Here is a 25,636-nt window from a genome sequence, read left to right on the forward strand (position 1 = left end):
GCATATCCCACCCACCACCCTGCCTCAGCGTTCCTTTGGGGATCCAGCCCTGCCCACTTCCTGTGTCTTGTCAGAGCCATGCCCATGATCCCTCACTCTCCCGGTGGGCCTGGGATTTGCTGCTGGCCAACAGGCCAATAAGAATATCATGGCCCTCTGAACAGTGATTGGGCATGTGGCCCAAGGCAGAGCCAGGAAGGCTCAGTTCTGGGACTTTGTGAAAAGAGAAGCTCTTTCCTTAGGGGTTGCTAAAGCATCAGATGACGCCTCGGGCTGTGGTGGCCATTATCATTACCATTATATGGGGAGTCTGTCTGGGAAAGAAGCTGATAAAGAACGCCAAGTACAGACATACTACATATACCCATACACACACAGACGCTGTTCACAGACTGTTTCAGCTCCTGAATCCAGCCATGCCTGAAGAGATCTACTCTCTAGACTCTTCAGTTACATAAGTCAATAAATGATAATTTTTGCTCAAACCAAAAAAAAAAAAAATGCGTGAGTTACACATACATGACTCCTAGCAGCTCATTGATCTATTGGTAATTTTATTTTTAACCGTTTGTTAGATTTTTACTTCAATGCTAGAAAACTTTAAAAAGAGAAAAAAATTGTTGTTCTTTTGTTGTTTCAGCCTGTCTAAATGAAATAAGCATGCTTGGTGACTGCTCATTCATTCATTCATTCACTCATTCATTCAGCACCCATGTATTGAGCCCAGATTTTAAAAACCACAGAGGGGTGCCAGGAGCCATAGACACAAAGATTAGTAGCACATGGACTGTGTTCTCAGATGGCATCTCCATAGTCACCGTGAAGAAGATGCAGATTCCAGCACCAGCTCTAATCAGCACATGGGCAGTTCACTAGCATCTCTGTCAGTTTTCCTTGTCTGCAAGATGGCCCTATCAAGCCTTCTTTAAGGCTCACGGAGAAAGTTAAGGGAGCCATTTATGTGCCACATCCAGCACAAAGCTGTCACTCACTACAGGGCAGATACTCTCGGTGCAGCTCACATCCTGGCAGAGAGGACCTGGATAAGTATTATGGCCCGATGGGGAAGGGCTCTGGGAACAGGAAAAGTCAATTCGGTGGAAGAAGATTCACAAAGTGCATGTCATGGAGTGGACCTTCAAGGATGGAGGAGTTTCCCCATCAAAAGAGGCATTTTAGCAAAGACAACATTGCTAAGGCCACATTGTGCTCAGCATATCAGGGAATTGAGAGAATTTGGCCATGGCGGAATCGGAGCTGGATTCATAGTGTGGGGTCAGCGTGGGGCTCAGCACAGGCAGGGGCGGGTTGTGTAGGGTATGAACTTCAGGGAGGCGAAGAAAAAGAGAAGCAGGATTTGGACTGAGGGGTTTGGTAACCAGCTCCAAGATGGTGCCCAGTATCCTCACCTCCTGGCCTGTGTCCTGTCCCCTCCTTCAATGAACAAGGCTGATCTGGGTAAGCCAAGAAGATAGTATGGAATGATAAAATGTGACTTCTGAGCGTGGGTCATAATAGACACTGTGGCTTCTACCTTGGTCTCCCTTGGATCACTTGTTCCATGGGAAGCCAGCTGCCACTTTGGACAGCCAAATAGCTCTACAGAAAGGACCCTGTGTTGAGCAACTGAGCCTCCTGCCAGCAGCCAGCCATGTGGCTGCACCAAACTGATGGGTAGTAGTTTTCTAGAGCTGCCATAAAAAAGTACCACCAAATGGGTGGTTTAAAACATAGAAATTTACTATCTCATAGTTCTGGAGGCTAAAAGTCCAATATCAAGGTGTTAGCAGGGCCATGCTCCTCCTGAGACCTGTAGGGGAGAATCCTTCCTTGACTCCGCTAGCTTCTGATGTTTCTCAGTAATCCTTGGTGTTCCTTGGCTCATGGATGCATCCCTCCACTATGCCTCTCGTCACATGGCTGTCTTCTCCCTGTGTGTCTATATCTTCTCCTTTTCTTATAAGGACACGGGTCACATTGGATTAAGGGGCCACCCTATTTAAGTGTGATCTCATCTTAATTAATCACATCTACAAAGACCCTATTTCCAAATAAGATCACATTATGATGTATGGGGGTTAAGACTTCAACGCATCTTTTTGGGGAACACAGTTGTTGATAACGTTCTCCACCTCCAGTGAAGCCTTCAGCTGACCACAGCTCCAGCTCACATCTTGACTGCAGCCTCATGAGACCTTGAGCTAGAACAACCCAGCTAAGCCACTCCCAGATTCTTGACTCATGGAAACTGCGTGAATTAATCATGTTCACGATTGCTTTAAGCCACTAAGATTTGTTATGTGGGAATAGGCAATCAACACAAGGAGGAAGACATGGCAGTAAAAGACCAAAGGCCTCCACAGCAATCCTACTCAACAGATCTTCATGTCATATCAGCATTTATTTTAAATCAGAGCCTTTTTATGCAACATTTCATACTGCTAAAACTTTTTTTAAAAAGTTTTGCCCTATGTACATTCACTTTGTTGAGAAACCATTTGTTCATCTAGTGGGTAATTGGGTGTTTGAGCAGTTCTGAGTTTCACTGGGAATCCAAGCAGCTGACTCAGATTTTCCCTCTCTGGGCAGAGCTCCGGTGCCAGGCTGGCTGGCTGGTCTGGGGTCAGGTGCATACTCCCGGTTCAATGCGTGATGGCCAGGGGATGGGGCCACAAGGTACAGAGCAGGGCCACCTGTGGGTAAGGGGCGGTCCGGGTGGGTTTCCCTCAGCAGGGCCATGCGCAGGCTGTCTCTCCCTGCAGGAGGGGGCGGTGGGCACCAGCATTGACAGTCTGTGATCAGGCTGTGGATTTTGTCTTCTCTAGGAACAGGCCTTTTTAAGTCCAGTGTGAACACAGCTCATTGTGCCTCTCACTTCCTCTGTGAGGAAAGCCACAGACAGGCACAGCTGCACCTACATGAGAAACCACATGGACCAACCGACTTCCCCCAAGTCTGATTTGACCAAAAATACATTTGATTTCCTGCCTCTATGTTATGGTCAAGATTACCATTTGTTTCCTTGAATTTCAGGATTACAGTTGACAAAAGCATGTCACAACCATTAGTCATAGGTGTTTTTTTTTTCCTGAAAATGATTCATTTTACTCATTTTCCCATCCTCCTCTTTGTTCTGTCAGCTGGCAGCTACTTTTTATTATAAAAATAATTTTGTGTTACCCCCATCATTTATATCTTCCCTCATTTCTACTTCATAAACAATTGGTTCTAACTTGTCAATAGAAAGTAACTCAGGGAAAGTTCTAGGTGCTCTGTTCAGAAGGGCAGAATGTGTATCCAGCAGGTGCTTCATAAGTGCTTACTGGGTGGAGTAGTTCCACCAAGTCTGTATTTAGGTCTACTGTCTCTGTACGTCTCTTTCTCGGGCTGAGTTGAAAACTCTTGGCATGAAGCAACAATATGCATTTTTAAGATGATTTCTATTTCCCTGGTGTTTGGGGCAGGGAGCTGAGTGGGTGGCAGACAGCCACATCCAGAGAGACAAGCTCACTCCTCCTGGCAGGTCCTGCACTGGGGACGGCAGGCAGGCTCTGCCATTTGGTGGGAGGGGTCCCGCTCCCATTCCAGGAGGACTTCCCAGGCCTTCCTCAGGAATTCTGAGTTCTTCCTGCTTATTCCCTAAAGATGTGACTCACTCCAAACCTTTGCGAGTGAGCAGTGAGTCAGCAGGGGTTTTGCTTTTTTGGATCATTCCCACATGGATTATTCAACGCACATTATATGAATGAGAAGACCGTGGTGTGACAGGGTTTAAATAAATTGTCCAAGGTCTATGCAGTGAAGAGTAAGCTGTGAGGCCAAGGATGTGAGCCTGGACAGTCTTGAGACCAGGGTCTGTACTCTTTATTCTGCCTAAAAGCCAGAAAAGGGGTCTAGAAGGCTATGCTGCAAGGGAATGGGGAAGGAATCCCATTTTTTACTTTGTATAATTATATATATGCACATACTGCTTTAAAAAACCTAATTAAAAAAAACTAAACAGCCACACCATGGAAGAGGCAAATCACAGAAGGCTAATTATCCATCTTCTTAAAAATTATTCATTTTCCTACTTAAAAATTATCTGAGTTACTAGGCATTGATTCAAAATTACTTTGAAATGTTGGCTCCAAGTAATACAGAAATGAGTGGCCTAAAAATGTCTTCCCTCACTGATTACGTTGGTTCTGCATCTGGAACTCCTATTGTGGGAGGGCCTTGCTCTGCACCTGGTGGGCTTTCCAAAAACACCTGTTGTGTGATCAGATTAATGAATGACTACAGAGGGCCAACCTCCATGGCAGCTCTTGCAACTTTTCTTCAAGAGGCGTGATGCCTCTCTCAAAGGGTAGGCCCTCTGGGGACTGTTCATGGAATCATGCCTGCATCGTTCCATCCTGCGCAGTTGGGCAACTGGAAGGCTCTTGCCCAAAGTTAGCATGATTTATTTAGGTCCCTGGAATCCCTGGATGAGACATGTTGTGCAGAAAGAATCCTCTTACTCATACTTTCCCTCTGCTGCCCCTCTCTTCAGCACTTGTTTCCAGCCTCTCTCTCTGTCTTTCTCTCTGAGGCACTGCACTCTTTTCCAGTTATTATGAGCCCTGCCTGACAGATTCCATTTACTGATGGAAAGGCATATGGGAGAGAAAGTTCCCTTCTATTTTTAAAAGCTGCTTCAAGATACACATTTCTGATGTTGCTGGTGGCTCTGGCATTACCATTTCATCTGGATAGAATTCTGTTCATCCAGAATGGAAAAGGACCCACGCAGCCATTTCTAAAACAGGTTTTGCTCTGAGAGTTTGTTTCTTATGTTAGAAGGTGAGGCTTGTGAGATACTTGTATGTCCTGGGTCTCACTTCATGAACAATAAGAACAAGGAAAACACACACAAAACCCACTGTTTTGTGGATGTGTAAAATATAAACTGGCATTTTTATTTTAGCTCTTAAAACCAATTGTATAATGAGAGGTTTGCTGAAGGAAGATATGGCTTGAAAAAGAGAAACGGGAGCAGGGAATACCAGAAAAGACTCGCTAATCCACGTCAAAGAGGAAAAGACAATGGGGGAAGGTGCCTCTCCTACCTCATCCCACAGCTCCCACAGTGGGCTGTGGGGCAGAGAGGTGGTCCCAGTGCTTGTGAGCTGTGGTCTGGACAAGTGCAGGGCTGCCCACCCCACACTGCCCTAGTCCCTCTCATACAGCCGCCCGTAGAGAGCTGCCGTCACCAGGCCAGAGGACAGTCCGCTCTTGCTCAGGAAGGAGTAGTCATTCTCCCAGCCAAGCTGATCAGGGGTTTCCAGGGACATCCCTGAGGTAAGAAGCAGAGGAAAGATATAGGAAGTACTGAAGTTCCCCCATAGGTGGAACTCAAATATCCCTGTGGCCTCTGTGATCTCCTGCCCACAGGTGTTAAAGCCAAGACCCCCACACTTGACCAGGGCACAAACTTGAACATAGTAAGTGCCGTGCACAGTGTGAAGACCGTCAAAGACCCCCAGGGCATACAGCTCTTTGGACAAAGTGGGCCGCTGGTAAAGCAAATAACAGCAGAGGCCGTTTGCACAGACACGGAGGTAGCCTTCCTTTCCCCACACAGGGACCAGGGTGAAATTGTCATACATCATCTCCGAATGAAACACAGGAGGAGTGTTCATGTTCCACTTGGTGGCTCCATCACAATGGACTTCCTGAGCATCCTTTTCACAGTATGGATCACCTGCCAAGATTTCTAAAAACTTACTACGAGATGGGTTCATTTTACCTGTGGCATTCTCTAGACCAATGAGACCCAGTGGATTTCTGGCTACCTGTGCAATTATAAGATGACCAGTGGCATTTTCCATGTCATGGTGCCAAAAGGACTTCCGAGGGCTGTGTATGCCACTTCCGGTCATCCCCAGAGATGGGTGGTGGATGTTGGCAGCCAGCAGGTTGATACCAAAGGCAATGGCAAAAGCTCTCTGAATCTGAATGGCTGCCAAGAGTGGGAGCTGGTTCATCCAGGCAGTAGGATATACGACGTGCTTCACCTCAGAGTCTCTGAGGAGTCTAATGGCAGGGTCAAAAAACAATATATCAAAGCAGGTGAAGATGCCAAATTTGCCAGCAAAAGGGGTATCAAAGATGATGTGATCCACTTTGAGAGGGGTATCAAAAGCTGCCTCAAAGTAGAGGTTGTGTTTGCGATAGCGGTCAACAAGGGTTCCGTTGTTGCTGAACACGACATTTGTGTTAAACTGGTATCTTCCATCATGTGGGCACCCCGGGTCATTGTTATGGCAAGGCTGCTTGGTCCCAAGATTGGCCACCAGGAACATATTGCCCTTGATGGCCATGCAACTCAGGCGCTGGAGGACCTAAAGGAAAAAAAAGGCATAAATAAATGAATTTTTAAAATCCTGCCATTTGCCTTATAATTTTAAAATAGAAAAGTACCTGTATTGTGTCTATAATATGTAAACAGCTATCATAAATCAGTAAAGAAAAAACACTACTGGAAGAGTGCACAGGATATGAACAGGTGATTCACAGCACAAATACAAATGGCCAATGGACATCTGAGAAGATACTCAACCTCATTAGTAATGAGGAAACACAAATGAAAATAATGAGATCTCATTCTGCACCTTCGTAGGATTGGCAAAAATTCAAGATATTATTCCATCTTGCATTGACCAAAGGTGGGGAAACAGGCACTCGAGACTATCACAAGGGATGTAAAATGAAACGAAGGTCTTTCAAAAGGGAAATTTGGTAGTCTTTAAAATAATTCAAAATGTGCATATCCTTTCGCTGAGAAATTCCATTTCTAGGAATCTTACCTTACAGAAAAACTTGGACATATTTATGAAGATATATGTACAAGGATATTGACTCAAACGTTATAATAGCAAGGGTTTTACAAAAGCATACAGCATGCTAATAAAGAGGATGTCAATAACTATGAAATGAATAGAAAAGAATATAGTTGGATGCATATCAAAGTGTTGATGGCAGTTTCTCTAGGAAGAGAAGGAGGGTAATTGGTGGGGTGTGTGAAGATGGGACTTTAATTTTCTTACTTCTGATTCGTTTGTTTTCTAAGTATATATTCTTGTATGTCCTGTGTAATTAATAAATAGAACGATCCAGAGATGAGTAAATGCCCCATAATACCAGACACTCTTTAACTGATGGAATATGTGGCACAGGGAGTTTGGGGAGCTCAGATTTCATTTTTAGGAACCTAGGGTCTCCTTTCGGTCTCATTTAACCTGTCTTGGCTGTTGGCCCCTGGCTTGGTTCATCTCTGCATGCCTTCAGTCTACGGAGGAGGAAGGCTGGGACTCTCCCTTACCTCTGTGTCATTGAATCGGTGGGGCTCCAGGCAAGGATTCCACCTGACCAACTGGGGAGACGGCATGAAGTCCAAAAATGGGTAAACAGATGTTCTTGTAAAGTTGAATCCATGAATGCCATCTTCTGGAAACACTATAATCTGTACACCCTGTAGGTCAAACACATCAAAGTATGGTATATTATCCGATTACAGGAAACACCCCTTCTTTCACTCATCCGTTCTTTCATTCACTCGTCGGACAGCCATCAGGTAGTTGTACTGTGCCAGGAACCAGAGGTTCTAAGATGGTGGCTGGGGATCATCAGGGATCTTGGTCTTGGGGAAACTGTCTCACTTGGCCTCATTGTCAGGTAACAAAGGCAGATGGATTTAGAAACAACCATTAACCATACCTCATGTTAGGGAAGGGGGAATGAGTGAGATTGGAGCAGAAAGCAGGAGTTTGCCAAGCAGACAATCAGGAGAGGTTTGGAGTTCCTGGTGGTGGCACAGTACAAAGGCCTTGAATACTGGGCTTGTTAACAGATGGGGTGTCTCCAATCCAGTGGTTTCCACTCATTGTGCATCTAAATCAGACGGGGAGCTCCTGAAAAAACACTTGGTTTATGGGTGATGCTGGGGCCCACTCCTAAAAAGTCTGCTTCACTGGGCTGGTGGGTAAAATTCAAGTGTGTTCATTTCAGCATAGAAATAAGGACTTTCTCTAACTTGAAGTTCTCCAACTGGGAATTAGGAGGTCCTTTTCCGAATCCTAACCACTCCCCAGGCTTTGTCCCACACCTGGAGACAACCTAGGTTTCCTGACTGATAGCCTGGGGCTCCCTGTGATGTTCACATTAACTGAATGAAATCCAAACAAACGGGGCACCCTAAGCTCCCAGCATCAGGGCCTCACTCTCCTGCTGCTCTCCACTTACACGGCTTAAAATGCGAAGCCTGGAACATTGCTCCAGAGTGAAAGGTGGAGGAGGAAGGCAGAGAAGGTATGAATAACCTAAAATAAGAGGCAATTTGAGTCACTTATTTCTGGAATGCACTGCAAACTCTTTATAATATTTTATTCTGGCTAAAAAAGCTTCGAAAGTGTAACTGTAGAAAACTTGGAGAACAGATAATATTAATATTAGTTTAGTTAATATCTTGGCTATTTTTATTTTGTCTGTGTGTGTGTATATAATTGCAATAATGATAAATACATGGTGTTTCGGGAGCACCTAAGTGACGCAGCTGGTAAAGCATTGGAATCATGATCTCAGCTCAGGGTCATGAGTTCAAGCCCCACGCTGGGCTCCGCTGAGCATGGAGCCTACTTTTAAAGAAAATTTTAAATAAATACATAAATAGTTTTCCATCTTGACTTCCCTCACTACATACAGCATCAAGACTACCAAGATACTTTCAAAAATACCATTTGCAATGGCCACATTATATTTAAGAGAACACCATAATTCATCTTTTATCAGCGGACCTCTGAATTGTTCCCAACTTCTGGTGACCATCTGCATACAGGGTGCTCAAAACACTTAATGAGTATTATACACAAGTGTTTAGGTGTCTGATGATTTCTTCAGAATAAAGTCTTGTAAGTGAGGATACGGGCTCACAGACAGGAAGAGTTTTCAGTTGTTTACATTGCCAAATAGCCCTCCAGAAAGATTATACCAATGTATGCTCCTCCCAGTAGAGTGTTAAGATTGGTCACCTTACAGCACACGATAAAGCAAAATTATCACAAACTTGGAAATAAAGCAAGATGTTTCCCTTTCTAACATATACTAGGGTACTATTTAAGAGGCTCACTCAAGGATTATTTAGTGAATGTACTATTGCTAGGCTTTGTTATTTAATATTAGATCACCCCAGACTGCAATTGTATTGCTCTATAGGACATTAGCCAGTTTTGTATACACGAGCAAATTCATTTCAACGTTCATTTGACCAATACACACACTCATGTTCCTCCGATGCTCTTTTGAGCCAGCTTTACCATCTGACTGATTTCTTCATTAGATCAGTGAGTTAAATAACAGTTTTGGCACATGTTCGTTCTATATTTGTGTAAGAGGTTTTAAAATTTTTTTTACGTTTTTATTTATTTTTGAGAGAGAGAGAGGCACAGAGTGCAAGCGGGGAAGGGGCAGAGAGAGAGGGAGACACAGAATCTGAAGCAGGCTCCAGGCTCTGAGCTGTCAGCACAGAGCCCGACACAAGGCTCGAACCCAAAAATGGTGAGATCATGACCCAAGCCAAAGCCGGACACCCAACCAGCTGAGCCACTCAGGCATCCCAGGAGTCATGTTTTAACTTTTTGAAAATTATACTTGGACAAATGTTTTCCTTTATTAAAAACAAAACTTTCCCCAAGAATGTTGAATGGTTTCCTATGGACAATACCATTTATGTTATGTATACATATTAGATTAATACTGAAGTTAAATTGCATTTCCTAAATACATATTTTCTAGGAATAAGAAGAGGAACCAACCTGAGCCAGGGTAGAACGCTGGATCTAATGTGACTATCAATCCATCTAGAAAGCAGTTAGCATCCCTGATAAATGAGGAGTTTTCGGACAGACTTCAATGAGGTCAAGAACTCCTGAGGAATTAAGGTTGCCAACCCAGTTGATGGGCCAGCCTAATATCTTTAAGTTGGAGTCCTTTTCTTCCCTATAAATATCTCTACCAAGAGAGAAATACTTCAGTTGGCTAGTTCGGGAACGCTTGCCTTCCAGCAAGTTTGATCTAAAATTTTGACACATGCTTGGCATCAATTTGTCATAGAAGTTGCTTGAACGCATAAAACCATGCAGGGAAGCTGAGAGATCTGTAAGCACTAAGAAATGATCAGATAAACAATCTGTTCTCTTGGACCACAAACAGAGAAGGAATGATGACTTGCAGGCAGCATGGGCTCAACAAAAACATGTTATAGGTTTCCTTTGGGGGCAGGTTATTGGAAGGCAGGGGAATACCACCGTCACAGCCTCTGGAGTTCAGCATGGCCTCTGCCCAGCCTCTTAGAATGGTCTTGTGGACAGGATGGAGAAGCGAGGGATGGCTCGTATTTCAGCACCATGCAAGCAAACACCTCTGTGCACAGAATGGTCTCGAGTGGATCTGTGTCATCAGGAGGTCTAAGGGCACAGCCTGGGATTTTTTTACACTGACTTCAGCGCAAACATAAGTGAGGTGTGTATCAAATGTGTGAATGACGTGAAGGTAACTGATATGCAGGATGTCAGTAAAGATCCCCAAATAGCCGAACAGGCTGGAATGATGAGATTTAACAGCATCAATGTGAAGTCGTGTGTTCAGGTTAAAGAAGTTAACCTTGTAAGTACCGGGTGGCAAGAGTGGCACGTGTGTCCGTGTGTGGGAAGAAGACCCGGGAGTGTGAGTTGGCAGCAAATGCCTTATGAATCCACAGTGAGATGTGGCTGCCAACAGCTTTCTGGGGACAAAGTCTCGAATGAGAATGGTCCTACATCTCCTCCACTCTGCCCTTGAATACAGAGACCTTCCTATGGCTCTGGGCACAGAGATCATCTGGGAAATCTTTGTAAAAGGGACATACAGCCTGGAGAAGAGATGCTGGGTTTGGGGGCGGGGGGATGGAGCATGACGGCTGTCCTCCTGTGGAAGACGACCCGCCATGGTCAGTTCCTCGGTCTGTTCTGTTTAGCTAAGGGGACATAACGGGTGGCAGTTGCCGGGAGACAAACTGTTGTTCACTGAAAGGCAAACCTCGCCAGAAGCTCCCGCACTCTCATCAGACGGTGCGTTCTGGGCCACAGTTCAAGGAGAGACTGGATGTGGGGCTTTGAACGAGAGAGGAGCATCACCCATCAGAAGAAGCTGCACAAGGTCTCAAACTCTCTTCCAATATTAGCCTTATATATGTATATTGTTTTAATTTTTTTAATGTTTATTTTTGAGAGAGACAGAGAGTGAGCAGGGGAGGGGCAGAGACAGAGGGAGACACAGAGTCTGAAACAGGCTCCAGGCTCCAAGCTGTCAGCACAGAGCCCAATGCAGGGTTTGAACTCCCGAACCTCGAGATCATGACCTGAGCCGAAGTCAGATGCTTAACCTACTAAGCTACCCAGGCGCCCCTATATATATGTATATCTCTAAAAGGTAGCCTATAATTTTATATATGCATATATACACATACACATGTAATGAGGTAGAATTTTAAAATGCAGCAATAGCTAGTGGCCGTCCAGGCAATCCTGAGTACCCTGAACACAGATAGGAACTATTCTGGAGCAGGACCTGCTGGCCTGAACTGTCCTGCCCTCCAAACTCACCGGCACAGGGAAGTTTTGCTCACATGGAGTGTACTTCCTGTCAGGGCAGAGCAGGGCTTCCTCACATGACTGGGCTTGGTCACCACACACCAGGTGAAAGTCCAAATTTCCCTTTGGTTATGGGTTTCCCAACAGGGCATTTTGTTATGGTCACGTCTGGCACGGACACTGCCCCTCTGCCCCACCCTTCCTGGCAGAAGTGGGAAATGCAGGCCAAGCAGGAAGCCTTCACAAAGGCTGGCAAAGACCTCCCTCTGTCCACCTCCGTTCTGTCTGGACTGAGGTCTCAGACTGTTCATGGTCTGGAACAGAGACGAGAAATGAGCCCCAAATAGACTGAAGGTGGAAAACAGCAGTTCTGTGGATGCTTACTATTTTGAATGCCTCAGAGAGCAGGACAGACCCTCATGCCTGGAAGTCTCTAGAATTTTCTGCACATCAGAATCCACTGGGGAGCCTTAGAACTCCCTGTGCTCAATCCACACCCCATCTGCCTCTGCGGGTATGGCATACAGGCACCCACTTAGTTTACGACTGGCTGAGCACTCCCTCTGCACGGCCACATTTGAGAACCAGGGACTGAGCTCCGGACTCCTCAGACATGAGGGGAAAAGCAGCACCTGGGGATCCTGCTATGATGTTGATTGATTCAGCAGGTCCGGGCGGGCCCCAGATCCTGCATTTCTCACAGGCTCCAGAGGGCTGCTGATGCCACTGGTCCATGGACCACTGAGCAGCGAGACCCCAGCCACCTGACTACTTCAGCTCCGCTTTACCAGCTGGACTAATTTTCCAGAAGGGCTGCGGGAGCCATTGACAGAGAGCCAGAGAGCAATTCGCCCTGTTCTGCTAGACAAGCTGGGGGGCGCGGGCTAACCCAGGAGTGTTTCTTGCCTTTTGGGCTGCGGTCATCACTTGCTGTTCATAGATGTCGAGGTTCTGGTTCATTAGGTCCAAGGCCTGCTTGCGGCCCACGAGTGCTAGAGGGCTGGGAGTGAAGATTGACTGGTGCTCGTACACAGCAGCCACGTAGTGTTCAGCCTCAGAGTGCTGGGCCATGCGTGGTGCCTCGGTGTGGACTCCAAGGGCAACCACGTAGCAGCCGAAGAGGAAAAGAGCAAGCTGACTGCCGGCTCCAGACATAATGCAGACCATAAATCTGGAACGTAAGGAGGCAAGGGGAAAACAGCTGAATAAAGAATCCTGCCAAGAATGTAACTTTTGCAGCTGTGACTTATTAATCTCAGCAATTAAACCTACCCACCGTGATACTGCAACTCAAAGATTTGTTTCATGTTCCTAATAAAAGGGTCTGTGTTTCTCTCCAAACGCGTAGCAAGCTACATTTAAAATGGCTCGCTGTGTTAGTCTGGTTTTAGAATGTTTCCAAAACAGACCCGATGTTTGCCATGATTTTCTTCCCCAGCGTTCAGCAAGACGGCATTGTGTCACTACTCGCCTTTCTAGCCACGTACCTAAGTTTTAGGCAAGAATAACTACCATGACTATTTTATAGAAGTCGGTGGCATATTCCACATCCCACCACCTGCCCTCCACACACACAAACGTGTCAACCATCCACATCAGCTCTGATTGTTGCGATCCCGATAATACAGCTCGGCTTTCCTAGCTACAAAACTCTGATGGATTAAAATTCTCCCTGCATTTCTTTGGTCAGTAATGAATATAAAGGGTAAGTCCTTCTTAGCACGACATTCTTTATTTGGTGCAGAGAAGCTGCTGACTTCTACTTACGTGCCAGTGTCTACTCTTGGTTATGGATAGGTAAAAAGAGGGCTCCCAATCAAAGCGTTTTGTTTCTCCTCCTTGAATTTGGGAATCATCACCTTCTCAACCTCTGTCTCTGCGATTCCACCACTCGTGCTCAAAAGCATAATCGTTTGGAAATAAAATCCTTTTGCAGTGATAAAATGCAACCGTCTAGAAAATATATGAGGATTTTCTAGAAAACGTAAGAGGATTTTCTAGGACGTACACCCAGCTATGTAGGCCCTACCATAAGCAATTAGAAGTAAATTATGTCACTTACAATGACACTTCTGTGTGCCTTTTTTTCCCCAAGAGGAGTTTTTATTCCCAATAGTTACGTGTTACTGTGTTAGAGTGAATATTCCAATTCTTCCTTGAAAACCAGCCTGGCCTCCCAGCTGAAGCCCCTCGCCTAACACACAGATATACCAGGGGGTGTGCCAAGGCCAGGCCACTTGCTCTGTGGAGATGCGCTGGGGCTGACCAAGTGCCCAGGAATCCGGATTAAACATCGAGATAACAAAGACAAATCAAGGAATCCTACTGATGCTTTTTAAAAAGACAACGACGCCCTGTCCAAGTCTGACTCATAACTCCCGTGTTTGCATTTTAAAACCAAACTTTCCAGGCTGCAAACTTCCTTTTATTTTTCTCTTAATAGTTCCAGAAACAAAAGTAACCATAAGTATTTTCAGCAACAGAACAAGGACTTGGGAGGCTCAGTCTGAATTCTTGCAAAACCAAACACTTGTCAGGCTGAGCAGGCCTCATCCCACGGCCTTGTCTCACACACTGTTACTTCTTGTCCCAGGGACTAAGTGCACCATCCAGATACCCAACCCCAGGACTTGTGCCGTTCATCTGGGACCCTGAACGATGTTCTGAGATTAGAACAAGGAGGCTTTGAGCAAGCAGTCATGAGATTCTGAGTAGAAACAAAAGTATAATTGATAAGGTTTCTTATCTGAATTTTGCCTCTGAAGACCAGCACGGGATAATTTTAACGGTCAAAATCTAGTTTCCGCTCCCTCTGGTTTCAGAATGATGATAATGGGGAATGGTTCGGGGGAGAAACTTTCATCTTCAAAGACACATTCCCGGTATTTCTCAAGCAGTAGATGCTGGCCTCACTCAGAGGTGGGGAAACGGAGGCCGGGGGAGGGGAGAGTTGTGTCAACCAGTGCCCGGTGGAGCCAGCTCAGGAGTTCCTGGGGCCCAGCGGGGTGGTCACAGCATCCCCCTTTCTCAACAAAGAGCTGTGTGTCACCCATTTACTTGGGGACAGAGGACATTAGTTTAAGTGTCAGGACTTGCAAAATGGTAAAACTATGGAACCAGCAAGATATTACATTTCTTTCTATTTTGAGAAAGTAAAATGTAGATTATTTACAAAAGGTGCTTGGCAGGAGGGCTGTAAATGGCAATCACTTGTGTGTGAACAAAGGTGGGTGATAATAAGAGGTTAGGCAGATTTAACCAGGTATTCATGCTTGATAGAAGCAAGCTTAATGAGGTAGGAGAGAATGAGTAATTATGATAAAAATAGGTACCACAGTTTGCCCGTCCTGATGTGTGGTGAAATAGCAGCTGGTTTAACCAAATTTGCAAATGCTGGCTTTCCCTCTTTATTTGGCACTACACAAATGTCTCAAGAAAACCAACAAGACCCAAGATAGGGACTCTGGAGGGCACAGCGGGTAGGAGAGGGGGACAGTTTTTTTTTTTTTTTTTTTTTTTTTTGGGACAGAGAAAGACAGAGCATGAACGGGGGAGGGGCAGAGAGAGAGGGAGACACAGAATCGGAAACAGGCTCCAGGCTCCGAGCCATCAGCCCAGAGCCTGACGCGGGGCTCGAACTCACGGACCGCGAGATCGTGACCTGGCTGAAGTCGGACGCTTAACCGACTGCGCCACCCAGGCGCCCCGAGGAGGGCAGTTTTAATGGGGCAGGACAGCATCCAGATCTGGTTTCCGGTGGTTACCAGGTGCTGGTTCACCACAGAAAGCACAGGTGGGCTGGGGTGTTGGGGCTCCCTGGGAACAAGAAGCTTCCGGAAGTCCTGGGGCTCTTGGAAACCCAGCCATAGATGTAGTTCTAGAGCTGGCCAGGACCCGGACGATAAACAGCCATGAGTACAGGCGTGTGCTCAGTCTGAAAAGGTACACACACACCCTCTTCCATCGGAGGGCATTTGACAGGCGAGCTAAAACTGCAGGAAGGCCTGACACGAAGGCCCCGTCTGGGTGACGGTGTGCCCCCACACCCTGCTTCGTCCACTCAGCTCACCACGACCCTCTGATGTGGGGGCTCGGGCTCACAGGGTGCCCTGAGCCTCACTGCCAGGAAACAGCACAGTGGGGAGGGTGCTCCCTTCAGACATCCAAGAGACATCTGACTGTGAGCCAGACGCAGGTATAGGTGTCAGGGGTACAGCCATGAACAAGCCCGGCCCTTCCTCAAGCAGCCCCCACTCAGGATGTATGGGGAGACTGACCACAATCAAATAAACACTGAGGATGCCTTACGCAGTATGTGCAAAGGGGAAATAAAGACAGGGAAGGGGGCAGCGAGGGTCTGGCCTGGGTAGGGGACAATTTTAAATAGTATGGTCAGGAAAGGTCTCAGTGAGGTGAGGTCTGCCAAAGGTGAGGGAGGAGGCCATGTGGATGCCTGGGGGAAATGTTCCAGGCAGAGAGGACAGCTAGGTCAACAAGGCCTGAGTGGGAACTTGCTGAGAGGGCTCAAGAAACCAGCAAGGAGAACAGTGGGCTGGAGCCCAGGGCAGAGGAAGACAGCAAAAAGTGAAATCAGAGAAAAATCACAGGCCCTGTCCCCGGTCTCTCACAATGCCAGGCAGTTGCCCTGTCTGCTTCCATTCTCCCCCTTCTAGAACAGCCCATGAGATCCGGTTAAAGCCCAAGTCAGTCCTGACACTCCTCTGCTCAAAATCTTCCAATGCCTCCCCATTTCATGCAGAGGAAAAGCCAGAGTCCATATAGTATGCCAATAGGAATGATCTGGGAGACAGGAAATTGTTGACGGGGTGGGGAGAGCTTTGCTGGAGTGACATCTCTAAGCAAGCATCCTGACCTTTTAACTGCCCCAGAGAAGCCCCAGCATCTCATTTCATCATGAAAAATGTTCCTCTGACACTAATCCTGGTTGGGAAGGTTCCTGTGGTCTCTGAGAAAAAGAAATCAAAGTCTAAATTACACGGAAAGCTATTTTGTGGAAATTTGGTAACATATCACTCACTGGTTATTTTTACACATGCAAACTTTTTTTTCTACTCTACTAAGTGATTCATCTTGATAATTACCTGTATTTCCTTCCTGGCCATACTAGTACAATAGTATCTTTTGCAATAAAATGAAAGGATTGTTATTAAGGTACTCTTAATAAGATAATTTCAGAGGCAGGTATATACATTTAAAAATTTATATATAGAACTATGGATCATTTTAATAAAAGATCCTGTCATGCCTGCCTTGTCAGGGAGAAGAACAGTCCCATGACTGGGAAAGGAGGCAGGAAAAGTCAGCAAAGGAAATGTCACATCCTGTGGAACAAAACTGAGGGAGCTGCTAAGTCAGTAAGGGCTCAGCACACTATACGTTCCTGTGCATATCTGGCAGGATGCCCCCCAAGTCACTGTAAAGTTCCAAATAGTTTTAAACTTATGAAGTTTATGATATCCTTGCCTGGATTCTTTTACAGAAGGAGAAATAATGTCCAATCTCCACCTAATTTACATAATCTGAATTTAAAGAAATCCCAAAATAGACCTTTTATTTCCTAGAAAGCCGCCTATTTTCTGGTTCCCCCCTCTGCTGATGCTAGTTGTGAGCTCGCCTGGGACTGGCCCCTGGAATAAGATGCCCCACGATGGTTTTAGCTTGGACAGTTTCATGCAAACCTATCCACCGATGACACTTTTGATGTCTCAGTAGGAAATGTCAAGTGTAAATAAAACACTTGTGAGTGGCAAGTGATGATGGTGTCAAGATTCAAGGCTGAACTCCAAACAGCGAGTAAATTACCCAGTCCTCTGAATTGAACTGGTAAGTTGCGATTTCATTTTTTTTTTTTAATTCCACCTATGATCTTAAAAAAAAAAAAAAAGAGAGTGACATACAGAAGTGTAACTTTGGACCAGGCCTTTGATTAGGGCCTATTTCTGTTCCATTGGCTACACTACAATCAAAGGATTGTTGACACTTGAATCTAACTATAAGTCCTCTCTCTTTTCCTCAAATGGGAAATTATCTTCATAATTTAAGTCAAATAATACTTCTCCCTGAAACACCCGGTATTTAATGTAAGAAGGTGCTTTCTTTTTCTTGTGTGGACAGAAAGAGCCCCTGCGGAGATGGAATCTACAGGTTCGCTGCTGCCACCATGTGGACAAACGGAGGATCATTGGCCCACGTTGGTTCGCTCTTAAGTCGCACAATAGCAAAGTGATTCTTACGTAGTAAGTGGATGGTGTTCTTCCTGCTTTCCTTCTCATTTTTATTTTTTTTCTGCTTCTCACTGTAAAAGAGGTTTTCTAAGATGTGGGCTTCATGAAAACTGTTTTTTTATTTGCTATGCTTCCAGGACCTAATTTAGGACTGTATTCACAAGTCCTAAATTTGTTGCCATCTCTTACCTTACAGTGGCACACTTCATAGGATGTGACTGGATTTGCAGTGACACAGCCCAGCCACACTGTGACAGGCAGCACAATGAATGGCGGAAATCTAGCTGAGTTAAGGGTTCTAGGGGAACAAAATTTTATATCAACGCCACACTGACTTTTACATGTTACGTGCTAACATTTTCGAATCATTTTCACCATCCATTATTTCATTTTATCTTCCTATTGCAGAAAGCAGTGGAAGTGAAATGGTAAAATTCTATTTTCACGGTGAGGGAAAACTCCAGCACTAGTTAGTAGTGAGAACAGACTGGAAACCAAGTCTCCTGACTCCTGGTCCAGCCCTTCTGGCACATGTTGAAGAACTGGGGCAACTTATCAGTCAAACGTTCAAAGACCAATGGGTAGTGTTCAATTTAGCTGCAGCAGAAACAGATTCCAAGTAGCACTCCCAAGGGAGAATCTGGGGGGTCAGACCACAGCAGTGGTTCTCAAACGTGAGCATCCCTTCAGTCACCTGGAGGGCTTGCCCACACAGATCCCTGCACCCCGTGCCTAGAAGTTTTGATTCATCAGGTCTGGGACAGGGCCCCAGAATGTGCATTTTCTAACAAATTCCTAGGTGATGCTGATGCTGATGTTCCTGGCATGCAGTCATACCTGGAAACCCACTGGGCTAGAAGGTAAAGGCACACAGAACATATGTTCTGATTCCTATATTTCCCTCATGTCGAAGACATGATTCAGAACCTTTATTTCCTGAGTGCCTCCTCAACAGGGCTGATAGAATTGGGGCAGATTTCAAAGTGTTTCCACCATATTTAATGAAAATAAGTGGCAAAGTATTTAACACTCAAACTAAGGGGGAAAACTTCCCCCAAACAATTCGGGTCCATGTCAATTAAAGGATTCAGTGCTTGTCCTTAGCCTTAACAGAAACATCATTGTAGAACCAGGTTGTTGCTGGTTTTCATTTGTTTAAAGTTCCTGATTTTTTAAAGTTTATTTATTTATTTTGAAAGAGAGACAGAAAGAGAGCATGCACACAAGTGGGGGAGGGGAATTGAGAGAGAGAGAGAGAGAGAGAGAGAGAGAGAGAGAGAGAATCTCAAGCAGGCTCTGAGCTGTCAGCACAGAGCCCGATGCAGGGCTCAAACTCATGGACCATGAGATCATGACCTGAGCCAAAGTTGGACACTTAACCGACTGAGCCACCCAGGTGGCACCCTAAAGCTCCTGATTTTAAAAGACTAAAACCCAGACAATAGATAAATATTTTGTTATATAAATAGTTAATACATTTATACATTTAAATTATACACTTATAAATAAATAGGTAATCTGAAAAATCTCCTATGTTCTGCAAAAACGTATCAGTTTCCATCTCAAAAACTGCATAGCAGAAATCCTTAGGGGTCAAAATTGAACCACTGACGATGTAAGTCTTAAACTGGGTCCAGAGACTTTGTGGTCTGAGACTAATAACAAAGGAAAGAGCACACCCTAAGGTCAGGAACACGACAGATGTCCACTCTCGCCACTGTTATTCAACATAGTATTGGAAGTCTTAGCCTCAGCAATCAGACAACACAAAGAAATAAAAGGCATTCCAAATAGGCCAGGAGGTCAAACTTTCACTCCTCACAGATGACATGATACTCTATATGGAAAACCCAAAAGATTCCACCAAAAAACTGCTAGAACTGATCCATAAATTCTGCAAAGTCACAGGATATAAAAATCAATGCACAGAAATCGGTTGCATTTCTATGCAGCAATAATGAAGCAGCTGAAAGAGAAATCAAGGAATTGATCCCATTTACAACTACACCAAAACCCATAAAATACCTAGGAATAAACCTAACCAAAGAAGTGAAAAATGTATACACTGAAAACTATAGAAAGCTTATGAAAGAAATTGAAGAAGACGCACAAAAAAGGAAAAATATTCCATGTTCATACATTGTAAGAACAAATATTGTTAAAAGGTTGATACTACCCAAAGTGGTCTACATATTCAATGCAGTCCCTATCAAAATAACACCAGCATTCTTCACAGAGCTCGAACGAACAATCTTAAAATTTGTATGGAACCAGAAAAGACCCTGAATAGCCAAAGCAATCTTGAAAAAGAAAACCAAAGCTGGAGGCATCACAATCCCGGACTTCAGGACGTATTACAAAGCTGTAATCATCAAGACCTTATGTCCTGGAATAAAAACAGTATATCAGTGGAATAGAATAGAGAACCAGAAATGGACCCATAAACATATGGCCAACTAACCTTTGACAAAGCAGGAAAGAATATCCAATGGAATAAAGACAGTCTCTTCAGCAAGTGGTGGTGGGAAAACTGGACAGCGACATGCAGAAAAATGAACCTGGACTGCTTTCTTACACTAGACACAAAAATAAATTCAAAATGGATGAAAGACCTAAATGTAAGACAGGAAGCCATCAAAATCCTCGAGGAGAAAGCAGGCAAAAACATCTCTGATTTTAGCCACAGCAACTTCTTACACAACATGTCTCTGGAAGCAAGGGAAACAAAAGCAAAAATGAAAGGGTTTGTACCCAAAATCTATAAGGAACTTATCAAACTCAAAACCCCAAAACCAAATAATCCAGTGAAGAAATGGGCAAAAGACATGAATAGACACTTCTCCAAAGAAGACATCCAGATGGCTAACAAACACATGAAAAAATGCTCAACATCACTCATCATCAGGGAAATACAAATCAAAACCACAATGAGATACCACCTCATACTTGTCAGAATGACTAAAGTTAACAACTCAGGCAACAACAGAGGTTGGCGAGGATGTGGAGAAACGTGAACCCTCTTACACTGCTGGTGGGAACGCAAACTGGTCCAGCCACTCTGGAAAACAGTATGGAGGTTCCTCAAAAAACTAAAAATAGAACTACCCTACAACCCAGCAATTGCACTACTAGGCATTTATCCACAGGATACAGATGTGCTGTTTCGAAGGGACACATGCACCCCCATGTTTCTAGCAGCACTATCCACAATATCCAAAGTATTGGAAAGAGCCCAAGTGTCCACTGATGGATGAATGGATAAAGAAGATGTGGTTTATATATACAATGGAGTATTACTTGGCAATCAAAAAGAATGAAATCTTGCCATTTGCAACTACATGGATGGAACTAGAGCGTATTACGCTAAGTAAAATTAGTCAGAGAGAGACAAATATCATATGACTTCACTCACATGTGGAATTTAAGAGACAAAACAGATGAACCTAAGGGAAGGGAAGTAAAAATAATATAAAAACAGGGAGGGGGACAAAACATAAGAGACTCTATAAATACAGAGAACAAGCTGAGGCTTGCTGGAGGGTTGTGGCTGGGGGATGGGCTAAATGGCTAAGAGGCATTAAGGAGGACACTTATTGGGATGAACACTGGGTGTTATATGGAGGGAATGAATCACTGGATTCTACTCCTGAAATCATTGTTGCACTACATGCTAACTAGGATATAAATTAAAATAATAAATAAATTAAATAAATAGATGAATGAATGAATGAATACGTAAATAAATAAATAAATAAATAAGCACGGAGAAGGCTTCTTCCACTGCCAGTCAGTCTTCAGAGAAAAGAATGATGGGGTCACTTGCAGCCACTTTGCTCTTCTGGAATATTTATAGCTTCCAGTTAGGCTTTACCTTCTTCATCCTCTAAGAATGAATCATCAATTTCCCCAAAATGGGTCTCAGTGAATGTCAGCAAAGAATTATTTTTCAAAGTCTTTGGGAAATTTTTCCTCCATTTCTTTGTTGGACTACCTTCAACTAGAGGAACCACCTTCAGAAGAACCATCAGAAGAACCACCTTCTAGATAATGAGGACCTGAAGGCTGGACACCCAGAAGTAATACAACCAGTGCAAGGAAAATATGATGTCCCAAAACCTCAGGTCAAATTTTTCAGGGAAGATGTGCTCAGAAATGAGGGCAATGTAAAGACTCTTTGTGATTAAAAAAAATTTTTTTTAGTGTTTATTTATTTTTGATAGAGAGGGAGAGAGAGACAGAGCATGAGCAGAGGAGGGGCAGAGGGAGAGAGGGAGACACAGAATCCAAAGCAGGCTCTGAAGCAGATGTGGGGCTCAAACCCACGAACTGCAAGATCATGACCTGAGCAGAAGTTGGATGCTTAACTGACGGAGCACTGAGGTGCCCCAAGACTCTTTGTGATTACTAAGTGTATGGACACAACATGTCTAAGGGTGGAGTGGGTGAAACATCACTGTAAGTCCATCACCCCTGTGCTCTTACCTACCAGTGTTCAGGAGTGAAAATCCAAATCACAGAACCACGACGATGGTGGAAATGCCCTGGATGCAGACAGTGAAGAACAATGGGGGAACCAGGCTCCCCAAGGCAAAAGAACAATCCTTAATAAAATGATCTGGAGGGGTGCCTCGGTGGCTCAGTCAATTAAGCAGCCGACTCTCGATTTCGGCTCAGGTTGTGATCTTACGGTTGGTGACTTCGAGCCCTGTGTTGGGCTCTGTACTGACACTGCAGAGTCTTGCTCGGGATTCTCTCTCTGTCTCTCTCTGTCCCTCCCCTGCTTGTGCTCTCTCTCTCTCTCAAAATAAATATATAAACGTTAAAAAATCTGGAAACACTGAAAATAAATAACAGTAGGAAGTATGAAACAAACAACAAACAAAGCTAAAGTAAGACATAGCACTAAAGAAAACATGCTGAAGTCTACTTTTTCCTAAGGAGAAACCAGAAGTTATTACATCGCGGGGAAGGCACAGTCAAGATCACCAAGAGAGAAACAGCACAAAGCAGGCAAACAGGTCTGAATGTGATCCGTTCTGAGTACCTATAGAGCATTCTCCTGACACAAACGTGGTGGGAACATGCAGGCGACCCCACAGTATGGGCAGGCGCTCACGGTATTCAGCTAGAGCACAGTACACAATCAAGAGTAACGGACTTTCCAGCCTATTCACTAAGTCGGTTGTCTTCTCCATCCACGGTATGGTAGAGGTGTAGAGAAATGGTTAGTAGATCTCCACCTTTGTCTCACTTCCTGGAGGCCCTGAGTAGTTTTGTTTGCTTCCGCTTTGATCAGATCAGTAGTTACTCGTGTGCCTTCTTCCCTCTGGTAAAGGTCCCCGTTCAGCCACAGCTGCATCTCCTCCAAGCTCAGGGCTCTTTGGGGTTGATGGAAGGGTGGAGTTGGATGGGGAGGTTTCTGACTCTGCCATGATAGTTGGTGCTACATTCCTGAGCACTGGGGGCAAAGCAGAGGGGAACAGTCTAGCTCTTCTTAGGAAAGAGCTTACTCCTAAACTTGAAGGGGATCAAGACCCAGAGTCAGGATTTAACCCAAACTGATTTTGTGCAAAAGCCTACATTCTTTTTATGCCAATGCAACTCAAAACAATGGGGGGAAGCATGTGATTGAATAAGTGATATTGGGATGACTGACTTACAAACAATTTGGAATGAAGTTTGTTTTTTATTTTTTTTAAATAGCCCCAACACAGGGCTTGAACTTATGAGCCTGAGATCATGACCCTGAGATCACGACCTGAGCTGAGATCAAGAGTTGGGCACTTAACTGACTGAGACACCCACGCGTCCCTGGAACTAAGTTTAGACATCTTAGGCCATATACAAAAATAAACTCAAAATCAAGAGCTAACTATTTGAATGATAGGAAAACGAGCATAAATGAGAATTTGACATCAGATATTTGATGAAGCCACTTTCTAAAACCTGAAGGCGTTTAAACAACAGAAGAAACAGACTGACAAATTAAAATTTACATGCAAAATATAAACATCAAGACAACAGTTATAAACAGGCAATGAACAAGAACAGATTTAAATGAGAAGAAAACAATCATAAACAAACACTTTGAAAGATTCTGAACTTGGGGGCGCCTGGGTGGCTTGATTGGTTAAGCGTGTAACTCTTGACTTTGGAGATCCAGCTGAAGGTCAGACACTGTGCTGACAGCCTGAGCCTGCTTCAGATTCTCTTTCTGCCCCTCCCCTCCCAAATAAATAAAATAAACATAAAAAAAAGACTTTGAATTTATGTACAAAATAGACATTAACTAGTATTAGTCCAAAGTATTAAATTTGTAAAAGAAGTAAGGTAAATTAGTAAAATGATAAAGAATAGCAATTTCTCACTGGGAAAAAAAGTTTGACAATTTCTATTATGAATTATAGTCTACTTCTGGGACTTTATCCTAGGAAGTCATTCAAAACAAAAGTTAGTTGAAATGACAACATACCATGGAAGTAAAGAATACGGGCTTTTGAGTTTCAACATATGTGAGTTCAAATCCTGGCTACGATCTACTCACTATAGAACTTTGAGTAAATAAGTTGTCTGTCAGTTAGAAATGTAAAGTGCTTAGTGTTCAAGAAGTGGAAGCCAGTTCAAATTGAAGAATAACTCCCAGCAGCTAAAAGTTGGAAATAAACAATAATATGAACAAAGGTATGAAAGTTGATGTATATAAACCAGGTGGAATATTAAGCAAACACGGAAAAAACAGTTATGAAGACTCTAATGATGGGCCACATTTAAGATGTGCTAAATAATTCCGATTCTGTGTCTCCCTCTCTCTCTGACCCTCCCCCGTTCATGCTCTGTCTCTCTCTGTCCCAAAAATAAAAATAAAAAACGTTGAAAAAAAAAATTAAAAAAAAAAAAAAAGATGTGCTAAATAAACATATAATAAATATCTTTTTGTATTTACAACGATAATAGCTAAGTAAAACATGTATACATGTGACCAAAGACTAGAAGAGAATGTGAATTAATGAAAACATGGCAGGTCATCTTACGGGGATTTAAAATATTTTCTTAAATGTTACCCTGTTTTTCTAATAAATTGAAAAACGTAAGGGAAAAAAACCAGCTGAGACTTCTGGCTTACAGTCTGGCATATAAGGAGCTTGGAAGGAGCCATTCTATTGTTTACAAGTAAAAACCTAAAAGATCTGAAAACCAACAACTCTTCGTAATTGTTTCAGAGAACTGAGGTCACGGGGCAAACCGTTGCCTCCAAACTTAGAGAGACAGACAGGTGGATACAGAGAAGCACAGAAACCTCCATGGGAGGCAGTACTAGCACAGGAAAACTTCAACTGCAACGGACAAATTTTGGAGGCTCAGGGCAGGTAAGTCAGAGTTAAAAACTTCCGGCTTGGGGGGGAGGGTACCCACACTTTTGTGAGTTTTGCCTCCAAGAGCTCTATCAGGTTGTCCCAGTGAACCCTGGGAAAAAATCTCATGTTTCTGGCAGGGAGAAGGGGAAAGCAGTCAGAGCATTCTGTTCTTCAGGAGGACTGCCCTCAAGAGAACTGAGCTAACCAGTTAAGGTTTTATCAGAGCCTGACTGACCTGGAGGAAGGGGAAATACCCACCTCCAGCCCCGTCTCACCATCCTGTGAACTTGTGAAGTTCACAGTACAAGGCACGGGCTCACTGCAAGACAGCGCAACTTCCATACCCAATTCTACTCTGCTGCAGGCTGGAAGAACCACCCCAAAGCCC

At 44.2% G+C, this 25,636-nt stretch overlaps 1 protein-coding gene across 2 annotated transcripts in view; it reads right to left on the reverse strand.

Annotated features, from left to right (window-relative positions):
* Window positions 1–4,919: 4,919 nt before the first annotated feature.
* The window catches only part of BTD (biotinidase), a 29,888-nt gene continuing 9,171 nt past the window's right edge, over window positions 4,920–25,636 (reverse strand). For both annotated transcript variants that reach the window (XM_058729845.1, XM_058729844.1), the window contains 3 exons: window positions 12,555–12,819; window positions 7,346–7,495; window positions 4,920–6,365 (listed from right to left, as the gene is read on the reverse strand). In XM_058729845.1, the coding sequence (XP_058585828.1) occupies window positions 5,193–6,365; window positions 7,346–7,495; window positions 12,555–12,819 (1,588 nt within the window). In that variant the 3' untranslated portion in view covers window positions 4,920–5,192. The remainder of the gene's footprint in view (window positions 6,366–7,345; window positions 7,496–12,554; window positions 12,820–25,636) is intronic.

This window comes from Neofelis nebulosa, chromosome 5 (genome assembly GCF_028018385.1).
Source record: "Neofelis nebulosa isolate mNeoNeb1 chromosome 5, mNeoNeb1.pri, whole genome shotgun sequence".
Lineage (NCBI taxonomy): Eukaryota > Metazoa > Chordata > Mammalia > Carnivora > Felidae > Neofelis > Neofelis nebulosa.